Here is an 18,329-nt window from a genome sequence, read left to right on the forward strand (position 1 = left end):
AAATATCTATTATATATAGAAATATAGTAACAGCAATAGGTGTCAACAGAACAGACATAAAAGCATATGAAAGACGAGGGAGCACAATCTCAGATCACAATCCACAGATCTCCAGTAATCTTGGCTTACAAGTAGCTTGAGGTTCTGTAGTTAAAAAAAAAAAGTTATATTCTGATTTGATGATGTTTAAGTAAATTTTCTGACCTTCCTGTATTTAACATATGGCTTAAAGCCTCATGGCTCATTGGTAAATTATAATCATCTTTGACTTTTTTTGTTTCCTTGAGTTGGTTAGATTTTTGCTGATTCATGAAAATTGCAGATAGAATCTAGAAAGTCCTTGAATCAGTGTGGTTGGACTTGGACTGTATCTGCCCACTGATGGTATCATGATGTGTAACCATTGTAGATGCTTAGTATTAACCAAGAAAATATATTGTCAAAATGTACTCAGTTAAAATTTCAGTTGTAAGTGTTGATGGACATCTATTTGCAGGTTCATAAATATTACCTATTTTTTTTATATTTAGTACTGGAATCACTACTAATAACAATGAATAGGCTGAAATTCCAGACGTAGTGGCCATTATTGTTGAATTTTTAATATATTCTTGGCAAATAAGTTATATCACTTAATCTACCTGACAATGACATGTGTATGATTATGGACAGAATTTTACAGACATGCTGATTAAGGACCAAGGAGATTTAATGCTTAAGGCAATGCAGCTTGTAAATGTTGAGAAGGACATAATTAGGAAACAATTGAAGAATAAGCAAAATAACCAGCTAGCCATGCTTCAGCAGCTAATTCTCCCCAAGCTCTGACCACCTTCAGAAAGCAGACTGCGCAAAGTTTCTGCAACATTAGGTCAACATTTCCAGAAACGACAGGTCACAGATGCTCCTATCTCTGGTCAAAAGAGCAAAACTCTTTCAAGTTTTCTTCAGTCCTCTGAGCAAGTGATCCCCCACCCTCAGAAGGAAAGAGAGCTAGGTTGGTCCCCAGGCCCAGTGTAAGGGCTTCTCATCTCTCTCTCATTTACTGCTGGTACTCCAGGGTTTTTACCTGGCCAGGGGTGCGCCTGGTTGCGTCTTCAGTGGGCAGTTCAGGTGCTGAAGGCAGAGGGTCTAGTGCTCCTGAAAGTTCACATCATGAGCTTGTATCCATTTAATGGCAAAACTGCACCCTGGACCCTCCGTGTGGTAAACAAGCTCCAACTCACTTATGTGGAGGGTCCCATAGCCTCTGCCTTCCCTATCATCTAACACAGTATCTAGGGGAGGGGGAAGAGAGCCACCTTCCGGAACACCTGCAGGGTGTCACCTGCTCTCCCGAGCTCCCCCGGGATGTCTGCAGGTGCCTCCCCGTGTGAGGGAGGACGCCAGGGTCAGAGAGGTTAGGGACCTGTCAGCGTTGGAACAGAGATCGCATGCCAGGCCCAGAATCAAGCCTAGGTTCCTCTGATATGAAAGGCAGAAATCTTCTAGTGATCTCAGTGGCAAAAGCACAGAATAAGTCACGAGGCCACCCTGGGACATAGAAACACACTCGCATAGAGAAGTAGGCAGCCCGTCACAGAGCTGGGAGAAACAAGTGTCTCGTCGCAGACCTGTCGGGTTCAAAGGCTCACTCAACGTTTTTTCCCCCCTTGTAATTACAGCGAAAGCCAGGGAGAGAGGGATTCACGGAAGGAAATCGGATGGCAGCTTTTCAGGCCATCCCTAGAAACCTTCGTGTGCAATGCGCACGGGCATGGCTGTCGGCAGGACTCCTCTCTTTCTGAGGAATAATTAATAAATATTTTCTTTTAGCATATAACAAACAGTTGAACCAAGCAATTATGTAAACTGGAAATGACCCAAAATGCTAGCAGTTGGCAGCGGCACAGTGAAGTGCATTGTCGTGCACATGTGCATTTTTTGTCACTCCCGCCTCTCTGGTGATCTGCACTTAATAGGAATATTTTAAACTATGTAGCTAAGCAACAGAGGTAATTGTTGCTTTCTAGAGCTTTTGTTAGCACTCTACCACAGCCCAAATATGCATAATTAGGTATAATGTCTATAAATCATTATTGTACACATGTGGGTAGTTAAGTGGAGTGAGAGAATAGTTCAATGAATTGAGCATATTCACTGAAAATGCTTTTTATTTGTTTTCCGTAGTTCATAATACTTTAAAATTATCATAACCCTTTACACTTTCTCTTAATCACCAACCGTGATATTGAGAAAAACTTCATTTGCATTTTAGACTATGTTTAATATATTATTTAAACCTGGAGTTCCTCTGATATGAATTCAGGAGAGGATAGACCATCCTATCAAACATTATGTGCTTGTTTATCCAGTCTCTTTTCTAGGAAGTAAAATGTTAAATTTTTCAGTTTATGTTGAATAGATCCCAACAAAAGACTGCACCCTATAATCAGCATTATTTAAAGGGGCTAGTGTTGTGACTAAATTCTTCCCTTCATCCAAAAATGCTTTTAGTTACTATGGCAATATTTACTTGATCCTGGCAGACCAGTGTTGATTTAGGGAGATAATTACCAGAAAGGAAGATGATGGAGATGTATTTTTGAGTGTCCTTGTCAGAGACAATGTTTATAAAAAAAAAATTAAATGAGACAAAAAAAGGCTCATTGTCTTCTGCTCAGACACCCTCGCCCACAGCCCTCACATGGGATGGCTGTGCCTTTCTTCCCTCCAAAGATGCTTATTAACACAGAATGCACTTCACTTGGTGTCTTTAGCAGTCCTTCAGGTAGCTGATTATTTTGTGTTGCCCGTCCCCCACTCCCCTCCTGCTCCTCCTCCTTCTCTTCCTCCTCCTCTTCCTCTTTTTTGGTCATAGTATTCACTAAAGGAAGCATTGCTGGGTTGTCTGGTGCATTTCACAGCCTGGTACGTGCTGGGTGCTGTGCTCGGGGGAGGACACCTTGACCTGGACAAGGGTTAGGTCATCAGATAATCTGGACCCTTCACTGGTGTGTTTGCACCGGGACACACACACACACACACACACACACACACACAATCTTATCACCCCCACTGGGCCATTGCTGAGAAGGAAAGGGGGTGATGCTGACAACTGCCCTGGGACAAGAGGGATGGGTGGACTGTCCCAGGCAGACCAGCACTGGGGCCTCTTCTCAGTCATGGGCTCCTTGACTGTCAGGACTCCAGCTGGTTCTGCACCGAGAACAACAGTTAACATTCAGCATCCTCCAAACATCCCCATCTCCCGTCTCATTTCCTTTTCACACAAATGTACGAAGCACCAGACCAGAAAATGTGTTACTGTGTAAGGCGTTATTTGATCATGCTGATTTTCCCATGTGCTTGTGTTTCCTTCCACATGGAACTTTTGGGTGACCATTATGAAAGTGGTCAGGAAATCTAGAAAGCTTTCAGAACTTGTTTAGTAGATGAATTTCGTATTTTAACGAAATCCCATAAAATCTGAAAGTATGTCTGAAAAAAACTATGAAGACAGAAAACTGAAACCAAATAAGCTTTGAAGATATACTGCCATGCTAACAGAGAAATCTGATGACTATTTCCTTTATAATGCATGGCATTATATATATTTGATTTCTAGGTGGCTAAGATTTGCTAATGTAAGAGGTAAAGTAACAATAATTTCGCATTCAGCATTCTGTTACTATTATGTATGGACTTCAGTACCCTAGAAGTACTTAGTTCTTAATATACTAAAAATTCTAATAGCTCATTTCTTTAAAGGTAATTCTCAGAATATGAAGGTCTAAGTTTTGTTTTAAGAAGGTATTTATTTTTTCCCTAATGCTTTTAAAATTAATAGAGCCTACATATTCACATATTTTACATATTATATATACATATGTATGTATATATTGTTTGTGTTTTCTTAAAGTATTTTTGAAAATATTTCTTAAATAATTTTTAATTATTAAATAAATTTAAATAATTTCCTTAGAAAAATGTCCATAAACGATTTTTGTTCTTGTCTTTCAAATATTGGCGTGTGTTTTTCCCCATAGAAGAAATCATGACAAAACCTCTGGATGAGAATGTTCATTCAACTGCACAAGAAAACTCTCATGGGAAGGAAGACAGATACGGTTGCTACCAAGAGCTTGTGGTCAAATCTTTAATGCACGTGGGGAAATTTGAAAACAGTGCATCTGTCCAGACCACAAATGAAAACTTCAATGACAGTGGCATCCAGTCTCTCAAAGCAGAGAGCGACGAGGTGGACGAGTGCTTTATGGTTCATTCCGATGACGGAAAAGACCACATCGGCGACTCCCAGCAGAGATTCTGCTCCTCCGATGACAATGAAAGCAACTCGGAAAGTACAGAGAACGGCTGGGACAGTGGCTCCAACTTCTCCGAAGAAACCAAACCACGTAGAGTTCCAAAGTATATTTTAGTGGATGATAGGAAAGACATAGTGGAAGTTCCCGAAATAAAGACCGAAGGTGACAAATTTATCTCTTGTGAAAACAGGTGTGATTCTGACCCAGAAAGGAGAGACCCGCACAGCGCTCGCACGGATGCACTGGAGGGCAGAGCGCAGGCCCCCTTCCCCGGGGCCGAGGAGGATGACAGCCAGTGCCTGGCCGTGATGACAGAGGAGTCTGTGGACCTGGAGAAGGCGAAGGGGAACTTAAGTTTGTTGGAGCAGGCCATCGCCCTGCAGGCCGAGCGAGGCTGTGCTTTCCATAACACCTACAAAGAGCTGGACCGGTTTCTGCTGGAGCACCTAGCAGGGGAAAGGAGACAAGCCAAAGTTACGGACGTGGGTGGAAGACAACTCTTTAACAATAAACGTAAGACATGCTTCTGCATTTACTTTAGAAAGAAAATTGCGTTAGGGTTGGGAAAAAAAATTAGTTAAGACTTGATTACTTCTTCCAGATAGCTGTTTGGACAACTTAACCCAATCTGAAAACTAGTTTATATTTTACGTTATAAAATAAGCAAGTTCTTTTTGTTTCCTTACTCTCTAAATTGTTCTCAGATCAAGCTTGGTCAGTTGTGTTTGGACACACGATAAAAGGATCATTGCCTCTATTTCTTTTAATTTGATTGCTTTTAAAGGTAATTATCAGAAATATGAAGGGCTAAGTTTTGTTTTAAAAGTATATAGTACTTTTTAAAAAGTTCTTTATTGCACATTAGAAGTACATTAGTACGTACTGGATTTTAAATCATCATATTAATCAAGTCAATTCCAGAAATTTATTATTTCTTTCCCACCGTCTTCCTGGGATCATCTGACTGTCTTTAAGCTTCAAAATAGCCAAGCCAGCATGGCTTAGTGGTTGAGCATCAACCTATGAACCATGAGGTCATGGTTCAATTCCTGGTCAGGCCAGATGCCCAGGTTGCAGGCTCCATCCCCAGTGGGGGACGTGCAGGAAGCAGCTGATTAATGCTTCTCCCTCATCATTGATGTTTCCATCTCTCTCTGCCTCTGAAATTAATAATAATAATAAAAAATAACGTTAAACTACTTGCAAGTCAAGCAGGATGATCTATCTGATCCTTCTTAGGATAAAACTGGCTGTTAATGCTTTTATAAGCCTCTGCTTTTTACAAGCTCTCTAACTCAGGGTCCACAAAAATCTGGGCCAAGCTTGAATGCGAGAGTAAATAAGCTTAAAATTGTTCCTCAGACTTTAGGGAAATTGTGTTTTCTCTCCCATAAAGATAATCCCCTCCCCCACTCCACCCCCAGCCTTGCACAAGGTGGGCCTGATGATGATATTTTACAGTTAAGTGGAGTTTCCCAAATGGTGGTATGTAAGTGCCTAGAAAGCTAAGATGGGTATTTCCAGGATCTCATGAGACTCACTGCTCCAGAACTCGACATTTTTAAAGCAAGTTTGTCAGTTGATTCTTGGACACCCTGAAGGCTGGTAACCACAGAATCAGGGAAAATCAAGGTGGTGGCCCCAAGCTTGTGCTTATTAGAAGAGTTAGATGTTTGGTTGCTATTTATGCATGAATGAATGGTTTTGTCATTTTAAGTCTGTTTTACTACTCACCTGCAATCTTATTAGGTATTGCCTTGCAGCTCAGAGCTGAGAAAGCAGAAAAGAATAAGATGACGTCACGTAGTGAGGAACTAGATAATGCTAGGCAAACATTCTGCCAGGGTTGGGATGGGGACAGAATATTAATGACGTGTGTGTGGTTTGGGACAGGACACTGTATTTAGCTCCGTGCACTCCACTAATAGGCAACTGTTGGATTTATCTGAGTGTTTGGTTTTTTTGTTTGTTTGTTTTGTTTTTTAAATAAACTACAAGCCAGAAAAAAAGAAATTTACTTCCAATTCCCCCAACTCATAATATCTAACATATTACATTTCATTCATCCTAAGATACAGAGTTTCCCAGTTTAATATCTCTGAAATCACAGAATGTGCCATAATTAAATTTTAATAGTTTTTTCTTTCTTACTAGCATACAAATTATGTTTCATCTTACAATTGATGAAATCTTCCAGCCAATGAAATCCAGTATTTGGAGAAATTTTATTTATTTGTGCTACAGCTTAAAATACTTGATGATCCTTGGGTCAATTTTGTAGACCTTTTGAAACTATTTTTTGTTTTCAAAAATTAACAAGGCATTGGAATCTGTGCTTATAGACTTGGGTGATGTTGGAGATTTACTGAATGGCTAATGCTGCTGCATGGGTCAACAGTATATCTTAGTGCGTAGAGCAGCGGTTCTCAACCTGTGGGTCGCGACCCTTTGGGGGTCAAACGACCCTTTCACAGAGGTCGCCTATATACACCCTGCATATCAGATATTTACATTACGATTCATAACAGTAGCAAAATTACAGTTATGAAGTAGCAACGAAAATAATTTTATGGTTGGGGTTCACCACAACATGAGGAACTGTATTAAAGGGTCGCGGCATGAGGAAGGTTGAGAACCACTGGCATAGAGCATTGTCCTGCCTTGGGGTGTAAATAGCCGATGCCAGGAAGATTCAGACCAGATTACTATATAACAGAGAGGGAAAAAGAAGTGGAACTTGGAGAAATTGTAGGTGTGGTCCAGAGAATGCCCACAGAGTCCAAATTAAGTATTAACTTTCCTGTTCCTCTTTTTAGATTTGGGAGCCAGCAGCGTTAGAGGTGCTTTTTATTCTCTGGCATAAATTCCATGCTTCTAAGTCAACACTTTTCCCAAATGATAGCCACGCTCTTCAAAATATCATCCTCATTTCCTATAGACTGTGGGCATGTGACAGCTGTTAAGGAGAGAATAGTAGAATTTTAAAATATCATTTTACCCAAGACTTCAGATGAGTCAGCAATTCTAAAGTAAAGTTTGACTCTCCTGTTGCCACCAACCATCTAGTGAGACTTTAAGTCGAAATATAAGTAGAGTCATCGTATAATGTATAGTTCAGCCTCTTGGAGTGAAGGGGAGTGATATGAACAACCGCACAGGTATATCAGGCGGGAATTGGGACAGTCCCGGACAAACCAGGATGTAGAGTCATCAGGGGAGACGGTTATTATGCAGCATTTCACACAGAAAATGGAGGAGCCAGGCCTGAGATCACAGGAGCTCTGGCTTCTCAGCCTGCACAGGGGCTCTGCCCTATAGAGCATTTCATTAGCATCTCGTTTCACCCACAGAACAGAGCTTGCAGACAAAGGTGCATGATGGACGTCAGGGGACCACACCTGGTCAGGAGCCAGCGGCCTTATCTCCCACACCCTCTCTGGCTTCCTGTGCACCGATAGTGTGGCAAAGAGCAGGCACACTTGACGCCAAACCTTTCAGTCTGGTTTAGAAATGTGGCCTCACCTGGGTGAGGTCCAAGAGAGGAAAGGCACCGAATTACACATTGTCTCTCCTTTTTTTCTAATTCACTCTCCTGTGCTGTCAACCCTCCGAGTTTGGCTATCAGCAAACTTCAAGGAATTTGACTAGCGGTCTCCTGGAGAGCACAACCTGAAAGTGGGCAACGTTTTTGGATTCAATAAAATCTATTGCCATAAAAATCATAGAACAAGTCAAAGCTCTTAATAGGACCCTTTTGTCTCTTACAGAAAAGTGTATGTTCTCCACATGATGGCATTTAAATCCTGTCTCTCTTTCAACAAAACGCCTGCTCCTCAAGGCATCCCTGTCTTTCTCTGTTCATTTCTCACTTAACTTAGAGCTTTCTTTCGGCTCCCCTACCCCCAGCCCCTGAGTGACAACTTGAAGGACCCTTTGCTGAAACCATGCTCCCAAATAATTGCATTACATACAACCTGCTGTGCCCACCTGCCCAGGACTGCTTGTACTCCAACAACTGGGGTGGCATGCTATCTCAGAGGCACGTCTGCTCTCACAGTCCTCTGCCCTGGAGACGGCTGCCACATCCCGCGACATTGCCCTGCCCCCCGGGCCACGCTTGGAGCGGCAGCACACGTGCCCTCCACATCCACCAGGCAGGACTCACGCCCCCCCTTCCCCCCCTGCACCCCCGTCCCATCGCCAGCAGCTTATTTGTTTTCATTATTATTTTTCATTCCATGCACTAGTGAGGGAGGCCGTTTGGGCTAGAACAGGGGTGGGCAAACTTTTTGACTGAAGGGCCACAATGGGTTCTTAAACTGGACCGGAGGGCCGGAACAAACGCATGGATGGAGTGTTTGTGTGAACTAATATAAATTCAAAGTAAACGTCATTACATAAAAGGGTACGGTCTTTGTTTTTTTTTTTTTTTTAGTTTTATTCATTTCAAACGGGCTGGATCCGGCCCGCGGGCTGTAGTTTGCCCACGGCTGGGCTAGAAGAATGCATTTGTGTGCAGTCATCAGCTAACTGCTTTTCCTTTATCCAAATCAACAATAGTTTTTCCACCTATTCAATTGCCTGTAATCATTGTTTCTTTCACACCCTTAGCAACACTAGCACTCTTGATGGCTTCTTTATATTTTAAAATTGTGCTAATTGTCCATTTTGCCAACAACAAAAGAAAAAAAAAAACTATTCACAGCACAATTTCCTGAGATATTAACAGTAAGAGGTTTAGCAGTAAACTGATTTGCATTCTCTCCTTTGTTTTTAGCCTGAGAGATGCTTTCTGTTATGCTGATGTATCAGCATGAAAGGGTTGTCAGATTGAAAATCAAAGTTTGGTTCAATAAGGGAGACATTTTTTTTGATGAACAAGTTGGTCAAGAACTAAATTGTTTGAGAGGGAGACATTTGAGAACCAAGGTTTGATCATAATTGCAAAACTATTTGAAATGGCCCAGGTGGTGTGTCTCAGTGGTTGGTCATTGACCCTTGAACCAGGAGGTCACAATTTCATTCCTGGTCAGGGCACATGCCCAGGTTTCAGGCTCAATCCCCAATAGGTGGCACACAGGAGGCAGCCTATCAATGATTTTCTCTCATCATTGATGTTTCTCTCTCTTCCTATCCTTTCCTCTCTCTGAAATATATACATAAAAAAAAAAAAAAAAAAAAAAAAAAAGAATGCATTTGTGTTTGAAGTTCATCTGTCATCTTGACCACAAATATGAAAATTCTATAGAAGGCCTCTCTGTTAGTTCTAACCTCCTTAGTAGTTCTGTTAGTTCTCATTCATTTTATATATTTAGCTAACCCTTTAGCTAACCCTCAGCCAGAAGACCAGACGATTAACACCCAGGGCTTGTCTTCAGCCCTTCCCCTGACCAAGGTGTCCCCGGTCCCTGCCTGGCTGGGACCTGGGATCCGCACCCCCACCTCTGCTCTTGGCAGCACCCTCCAGGCCATGCAGGGCGGCCTCCACTCTTTGTACTTCCATTCTCTCTAAGTCTCCCGCAAGAATGTTGCTTTGCCAAACCTCCTTCCTATTGCCTCTGTTTTTAGCTTTTGCGTTCAGAGTAAAGCCAGCAGCTCCTTTTCTGTAGTCACTGCCTGCAGATCCCAAATGGCAAACCATTGGCGTTTTGGAACCTCGGGCCTCTGCAACACTGGCCATGGCACCAGGTGGCATGCTGGCATCCTTGTCCTAACTCTCGCAGAAGCAGGTTCCACACGTGTCTAGGAGCAGCCGCTGGGCCCTGAAGCCTGGGCCACCTGCTTTGTGAGTGACAAGGCCAGAGATGTCTTTCTCAGATATGGTGGCTTCTTTGTTTTGTCATTTTGAACCGGCTTTTTCCAGACACCTTCAATAGGAGGTAGTTTTTGGTTTAAATAAAGTCTTTCTTCTTTCTCACCTTTTTTCTTTTTCTTTTCAGGAGCCTGTGTATCCTGTGGTGTGGACTTGCTTTCTCACAGTGAGGCTCTAACTACAATCTGTGGCATGACACCTTAAAGCCATCTTGTGTTTTAACACTCCCTTGCCCTGGGTCAGCCTTTGCTTAGGAAACCAAAGAAATTGAAAATCTTTTTTATGTGTCCACAGGTCTTAGTTGAGGGTCTCACTCAAGGCAATGTGAGAAGAATGTTTATGATGATAAAACTGAATAAAGTGAGAATGTCACCCTGCAAGGCCGTCCTATTGAAAAGGAAGGGAAAGAAGAATAACAAAACGAATCTTTCCATTTTATTTCTCTGCAGATTCACCGAGGCCTGAGAAGAGGGAGACCAAGTGCCCCATCCCCGGGTGCGATGGCACAGGCCATGTGACAGGGCTCTACCCCCACCACCGCAGCCTTTCGGGGTGCCCCCACAAAGTGCGGGTTCCCCTCGAAAGTGAGTACTGCTTAGCCCTAAAAGAAGGAGGTGCCTTGCTATACATCCCACAGCATCACAGTGCGATCCCCTTTCCCCTCTGATTTGGAATTAGGAACGGAAATATGAAGTTTTTAAACATTTCATCAAGATAATTTTCGTCTGGCCTGGTGTTCACAATACAGTGTAGAGATAGAAGATGTGGGAACAGTCAGGCCAATAGGTCATGCAATGACTGATATTGAGTAGGTAATTTGTTACTCATAGTTCCAAAGAGGGGGGGGGGGGCAGGGCCACCCTGGGAAGTCCCAGGGCCAGTCGGGGGTCAGAGTGAGGGCGGGGGTGTGTTGTGGGCTGTTAACAGCCTTTATTGTGGTTTCCTGGGAAGGAACAGAGTGAGCAGGTTTAGGATTGGCTAGATCAGTGGTCGGCAAACTGCGGCTCGGCAAACCGTGGCTTGCGAGCCACATGCAGCCCTTTGGCCCCTTCAGTGTGGCTCTTCCATAAAATACCAGCTCTTCCACAAATACCAACTTCTGTGCATGGGCCACGAAGTTTCAATCGCACTGTACGTGTGCGCCCGCACGTATTTTGTAGAAGAGCCACACTGAAGGGGCCAAAGAGCCGCATGTGGCTCGTGAGCGGCGGTTTGCCGACCACAGGGCTAGATTGACTCCTTTCGGGGGCTCTGGCCCTGGGAGGTTGGGGCAGGTGAGAGGGTTCTGTAATGCCAGAACCTGATGACAGAGGCAGTTGGGTGAGGGCTCAGAAGGGGTTGGTTTGCTACTGAAAAGTGTTTACTGTGTCTAGGAATTAGGTAGCCCTGGGAGGGGCAGGCTCCCCACGGTTAGCAAGGCCCCAGATATCAAAGCATCAAAGTACAGAAAATGAAAGGCATGGCTGATACGCTGTGTGACTGCACAGCCCTTTCTTACTCAGAGGCATGGGTCCCTTATGCCCACAAGGAGCGTTAGCCTCAGTGCATCATTGAAATGTGGGCAGTGCATCACTTCGCCAACGCCCTCTGGACCGCTGCACTGAGGGTCACGGAATGTCTGGGATGTTGCCCCAGGACAACAGCAGCTGGGGGCCCTGGGCAAGAGCAAACCTGAGTTGGTCTCTCCACCCACATGCCCACTGTGAACTAGGAAACTAAAGGAAAAGGAAAGGACTGCCTCCTAGGTTTTCAAGTATCTCTGTGTTCCATCCTCTACTTTTTGAACCCACTCATTGAAACACCTCTTGGGTCATAAAAACCACAGTGATGGGAATGCCTCAACGTCACCTTTCTCAAAAGGTATTTTTTTTTTGATATCACTGAAACTAATCAGCTCATCACTGCCCCACTGGATTAGCAGTTCCTCACACTGATTGCCTCCACCAATAATTGAATGGCAGTGAGGGTGAGGAGTGGGGGGTGATGGACAAGGAATCAAAATAATGTCTCTTGGGAAATAAAAAAAGACCATATTCAGAACTTCACACTGTGGGGAAAAGATAGAAAGAACAACTGTCTACACTAATAAAAGCCTAGGTGCCTCTTGTGTGTGACGTCATCACAAGATGGCCACCACAAGATAGCTGCCACAAGATGGCCACATGCACAGCGGAGGTGGGGCCTGGCGGCCGCTCCGCACACTGAGACCTGGGGGTCCCATGGCTCTGTGTGGCATGGAGGAGACCGGTTCCAGTGCCTCCGCTGCCTCCCACAGAGGAGGCAGGTCTCAGCAGAGGAGGTGGGTCGTGGCAGGGGAAGGCAGTTGTGGGCAATCGGGTCAGGAGGGGAGGGCAGTTGGGGGCCATCGGACTGGCAGGGAGGGCAGTTGGGGGCCTTCGGGGCAGCAGGGGAGCAGTTAGGTGTCAATCAGGCCAGCAGGGGTGGTTAGGGGGCGATCAGGCTGGCAGGCAGAAGTGGTTAGGGCAGTGGTCAGCAAACCGCGGCTCGTGAGCCACATGTGGCTCTTTGGCCCCTTGAGTGTGGCTCTTCCACAAAATATCACATGCAGGTGCACACGTACAGTGCGATTGAAACTTCATGGTCCGTGTGCAGAAGTCAGTATTTTGTGGAAGAACCACACTCAAGGGGCCAAAGAGCCACATGTGGCTCATGAGCCGTGGTTTGCTGAGCCGCAGTTTGCTGACCACTGGGTTAGGGGCAATCAGGCAGGCAGGCAGGCAAGAGATTAGGAGGCAGTGGTCCTGGATTGTGAGAGGGATGTCCAACTACTGGTTTAGGCCCACAGGGATTGGGCCTAAACCGGCAGTCAGACATCCCCCGAGGGGTCCCAGATTGGAGAGGGTGCAGGCTGGACTGAGGGAACTACCCCCCCCCCCCTCAACGTGCATGAATTTCATGCACCGGGCCTCTAGTTTGATAAATAATGTTTTCCATTCACTCCAAGGAAAAGCATCTATATATATAAAGAGCCAGGGTCCATCACACCCAAAACGACCGAAGGCTCAACCTAACACCCAGGCTGCGTGCGCAGTAGGCTCTGGTGGGTGGGGACTTGTGGCAGTGGGGCTGAGGCCGGGGGAGGGGGGACCGGCACTCACACTCATTCACAACCACACACACGCACAGACACACACAGCGCCTACCAGCTCACAGTCTTTTCTCCCTTTCTTTCCCTCCCTCCCAGCTTGCTCTCAGAGTCTCTCTCAGAATGAGGCCCCAGGGAAGGCAGAGGATGGAGCTGCCCCCATTGGCCCCGCCCACTCCCAGCTGGGAAAGAGGAAGAGGGAGAAAAGGAGGCAGGGAGGCCTGGAGGACTGCTAGAAAAACAAAGAGAGACAGAGACTGGGAGAGACTGGGATAGAGAGATGGAAACAAAATAACAATATTAAAATATTTCCTCTAATTAATTCCCTTTTAATGTGCACGAATTTCATGGACTGGGCCACGAGTATAAATATAAAAGGAAGAATATAAGCTTTTCAGTTTGAGTTAAATATTAGCAGAATCATCTCATTTAAGTCTAGCGTTAACCATAATATGAAGTTTAGAAAACCTCAGACTTGCTGAATTTAATTGTTCAAGTCCGTAAGTACCCATTTGCTTCAATCCCAATAACTATGGGGAGGGAGCAGCGTGGGTTATGTAACTAAATTCATTTGACTGCAAACTTGAGAAATCATCTTGTGCTTGTGTCATGTGCTTATAGTATATTATTTTTTCCTTCTATGTGACATTTTGTGCTTAGTTCTTGCCATGCATGAAAATGTGCTCAAGTGCCCCACCCCAGGATGCACAGGAAGAGGACATGTGAACAGCAACCGGAACACCCACAGGAGGTAATGGTGCTGAGTTGCTAACCTTTTACATTACAAAGAAGTGAGAGACACTTCCCATCAAGAAAATAAGAAGCTAGCAATGTGTTATCCAAATCACTGCAGCAGTATCAGATACCTGACCACTTGAAGTAGATAAGAAGCATTCTCAATTTGTGCAGACTAAAAGGAAAATGACCTCACTATTTACTCTCCTAGAAATGTTCATTTAGCAGTCAATTATGCTAACACAGATGTTAAATTTGAAGACCAGGATTACACATTCATATAGTCATGCAAGTAGAACATGTTTTCTTTTGCTCTGAACCCATAGCTGTTTTGATATTGAATGGAGTTATCTTGAACCCCATTCTAAAAGCATTAAAAAGGTACCCAAAGGGCTTTGATATGCTGTGGTTTTGACTATATATTAGGATGAAGCTAAATATTACTACATTTCATGGAGATTCATCTCATTGAGATCTCATCTACCTTAAAACACATATGTGCATTTATATACAGATGTATTGTGAATACGTAAATATTTTTTGGTGAAGATGCTTGTTGTTTTATGTGTATTTTGTATTATGTATAGACTATGTGGTCTGGAGATACTATTTGATTCATAAGCATATTGCCAGAAATCTTCATATTCTATTTAAACTCAGACAACCAATGAAGTCGCTAACATTTCCCTAAAGATCCGAAGATAAATCATGGAGTTATCATGCTAACATCTATAGTTGGATACATTGCAATTGGAGTGAGCACTGTCCACTTAAAATATTATAAAAGTTTCAGGATAATTTAGTTATTTCTTCTTTAGGTAATATTTTGATTTTTAATATGAGTTTGTTATCTACCACCTCTGAGATGTTGTTGAGGGACATATGTTGACACTATAGTTTGCAAACCCCTTTACTGTGTTAAGTGAGCTATTAATGTGACTTAATAGTGTGTGTGAGGTATGATGTGAGGTACCTGCCAAAGCAAATTATGTTATCTTTTTTTTTTTTTTTAACTCAAATCCTCACCTTTTTATTTTTGACAGTCTTTCGGGTTGTCCAATTGCTGCGGCTGAAAAATTGGCAATGTCCCAGGACAAAAGTCAGTTTGATTCTTCCCAAACTGGGCAGTGTTCTGACCAGGTTCACAGGTATGACCCTCCCATGACACGCCTGGTACTGTATTCATGCCATGCTCCTACACAATGGGCCTGTCACCTCTCGTGTGCTAGTTCACTACAGCCAACATTCGTTCTCAGCTACCAATAGCCACTGGAGAGGCTGGTCCAGTTGATCATACTGTCACTTAAATGAACTTCTCCAGCCGTGGGCAAACTACCGCCCGCGGGCCGGATCCAGCCCGTTTGAAATGAATAAAACTAAAAGAAAAAAAAGACTGTACCCTTTTATGTAATGATGTTTACTTTGAATTTATATTAGTTCACACAAACACTCCATCTATGCTTTTGTTCCGGCCCTCCGGTCCAGTTTAAGAACCCACTGTGGCCCTCGAGTCAAAAAGTTTGCCCATCCCTGTTAGACCATCCAGAAGTTTCACTTGAAATTAATCTGTATGCAAAGGTAACATAATGTGGTTGAATCTAAAAGAACTAAAGTATATGATAACATATATTAATCAAAAAATTTGCATCACTAAAGGCAACCCATTCCACTGGTCAGCTATGGTCTTCCTGATTGAATTAACCTTTCTCCCCAGAGAAAATGCCACCATAAATCACTCATATCACTCAAACTACGTGATGCTATATATTCACCTTCTCTTCCACATGTACATTTAGCTTTTTTTTTAAAACAAAGATTTAATTGAGTAAGTTGGTAACTATTAATAAAATATATCTAATTGGTCCTAGGTGCATCACAATCTCTGGTAGTTTAGAAGACAATATTTTACCTTAGTAGTAAACTATATATGATGCCACTTAATGTTATTTATTTAGTAATATAAAAATCATATATCTAAGAAAAGTGATTTCAGGATGAAAACAGGTGATCAGATCTTCATTGTTACTGAGACACTGAAATGCAAAATAGATAGTAGGAATATTTTTTTGAAATTTGGCTTCTATTAATATGTGATCCTATAGATTTAATTAAAAGATTCAAAATAGGAATTCAAATTCCATGAGTGAAGAATATATGTCAAGCCCTAACAGGTTTGGCTCAGTGGATAGAGTGTCAGCCTGCAGACTGAAGGGTCCCAGGTTCGATTCCGGTCAAGGGCATGTACCTTGATTGTGGGCACATCCCCAGTAGGGGGTGTGCAGGAGGCAACTGATCCATGTTTCTCTCTCATCGATGTTTTTAACTCTCTATCTCTTTCCCTTCCTCTCTGTAAAAAATCAATAAAATATATTAAAAAAGAATACATGTCAAATGAAGTACATGAATTACTGAATAACTAGCAATTTAATATTTTATAACAAGCTTCTTAGTTAGTATAACTGTATTCTCTAGTTTTTCCCTAAGTACGTTATTTATTAAATATAGAAATAACATTGTTTTAATTTGCTAATTTCTTAAAAAATAAATATTGTTTTAGACTGGAACACATGCAATATTAGGAGTATAAACCAAGTTATATACACAATAGTAAGATTAATTCATCACTCAAAATATTTTTATATTTCAGCAAAAGTTTTTTACCAAATCCAGGAAATATCATTGAAGCTTTGACATTCTGATGAGTCAGGCATGTTTTGGTAGGAGACACACACATATAAATATATATAGGAATCCCCCAGAAATGTATATACACTTTGAATGATTATAAAGTAAGTGTTTATTAACATACAGTTCATTTTCAAGATTTAAAAGAATCTACAGAAATGAATAATTTTTTTTTGGTCAACACCTGTTTTCAAACTGATGGCTGTTCTGGTCCAGGCACTGCTGATAATGCAAAGCACTGGAATTACAAGCATCAGGAGTCATTTCCTTCGGGATTTGTGCACCCCGAATTTGTCAGCTGTTGCCAGTTTTGTACTGTAAACTTTATCTTTTATGTATACCCATAGAAAAGTCTAGTAGATAAATTTTCTTTGTTCAAAACTTAGTCTGGCTTCGCCTATTATTTCAAATCAGTTGAACCTGAAAAAGAGTGAAAATTAAGTGAGTTACCAGCTGTTAAAGTATATACATGTTTTTTGGGACACCTTGTATATCTATCTATATCTATATATGTATCTATTTCTATCTATCTATATACATATCTATATATACGTATATACGTATATATATTCTGAAAGGTATATTTGTTTAAATTCTTTTACCATTAGACCATAGCACAACAATATTTGTGTTTTCATTGACTGGAACTGGTACTCCATAAATAGGATGCCCTTGTTTAATCCAAATACAATAATTCTAAAGGAATAGTTAATTCACATTTAGCTTAGATTGGGATAATTTTGTTGAAAACTGTGATAGCTATGATAACACAGTAATTTAGATTCCTATTGAAATGATGGCAATTTAATAGCTACAATATTGAAATACTATTTAAACTATTATGTAAATTAGCAAAAACATTCAGACTGCAGTTAGCAAGATAGGTGAAAAGCCTGACAAGAAACTCACAATCCAGGAAGCTGTTTCCTGGTGCCTTGGCTGCTCCTTTGAGGTGCTAGGCTCCTGCCAGTTCTGCCAGCACGGCAGGGAGGCCAGCATCGCTTCTCCTGATCAGAATATAACGGCTTTTCCTCACAAGCTATGCTACTTTTCACTGCTAATTTGATGAACAGTCCTCGCAAGCAGAACGTGCACACCTTGTCAGTGCCCTACTAATAGTTACACGGCACTTTTCTCTAAGGAGCTCAAAGTGCTAACATCCATCAAATACTTGCTCCTCGTGGCATCTGCATCAGATGAATGGGAGATTGTGCATCTTTCCTTTATGGATGGGAGACTGAGACACACAGAATGAAGCCTCACCTTAGCCACCCAGAGCCCAAAGCACGTCCCTGTCTCTTACTCCGGGTGCAGAGCTGTGACCACAGGCCTTTCCCGCAGTGCAGTGTCGCTAAGGGTACCCACAGGCATGCCACCTCTGATCTGCTTTAATGCTGAGGCTGGTGTGTTCACCACGAGTTTCACCATATTTCTTTCAAACTCTTCAGGACAAGCTTGGTGAAGCAAATAGAATTCAATTTCCGATCACAAGCCATCGCCTCCCCCAGAGCCACGGTGTCAAAAGAACAAGAGAAATTTGGAAAAGTACCGTTTGATTATGCCAGCTTCGATGCACAGGTTTTTGGTAAACGCCCCCTAATACAAACAGGTCAAGGACAAAAAACTGCACCGTTTCCTGAATGTAAGCTTTGAATTCTAATGCTTATTCCAAAAAACGTGTATT

The 18,329-nt window shown here is 42.5% G+C and overlaps 1 protein-coding gene across 4 annotated transcripts in view; it reads left to right on the forward strand.

Moving 5' to 3' along the window:
• Window positions 1-18,329, forward strand: part of ST18 (ST18 C2H2C-type zinc finger transcription factor) — a 91,484-nt gene that overhangs the window by 29,301 nt on the left and 43,854 nt on the right. For 2 of the 4 annotated variants that reach the window (XM_070392184.1, XM_070392185.1), the window contains exons 5-10: window positions 4,029-4,410; window positions 4,498-4,820; window positions 10,569-10,703; window positions 13,886-13,976; window positions 15,004-15,108; window positions 18,094-18,287. In XM_070392184.1, the coding sequence (XP_070248285.1) occupies window positions 4,029-4,410; window positions 4,498-4,820; window positions 10,569-10,703; window positions 13,886-13,976; window positions 15,004-15,108; window positions 18,094-18,287 (1,230 nt within the window). Of the gene's footprint in view, window positions 1-4,028; window positions 4,821-10,568; window positions 10,704-13,885; window positions 13,977-15,003; window positions 15,109-18,093; window positions 18,288-18,329 lie in introns of all 4 variants that reach the window. The other 2 variants (XM_070392182.1, XM_070392183.1) reach the window with 1 other exon arrangement.

Source organism: Myotis yumanensis, unplaced genomic scaffold (assembly GCF_028538775.1).
Source record: "Myotis yumanensis isolate MYYU_CA2020_CCGP unplaced genomic scaffold, mMyoYum1.0.hap1 SCAF_15, whole genome shotgun sequence".
NCBI classification, from domain to species: Eukaryota; Metazoa; Chordata; class Mammalia; order Chiroptera; family Vespertilionidae; genus Myotis; species Myotis yumanensis.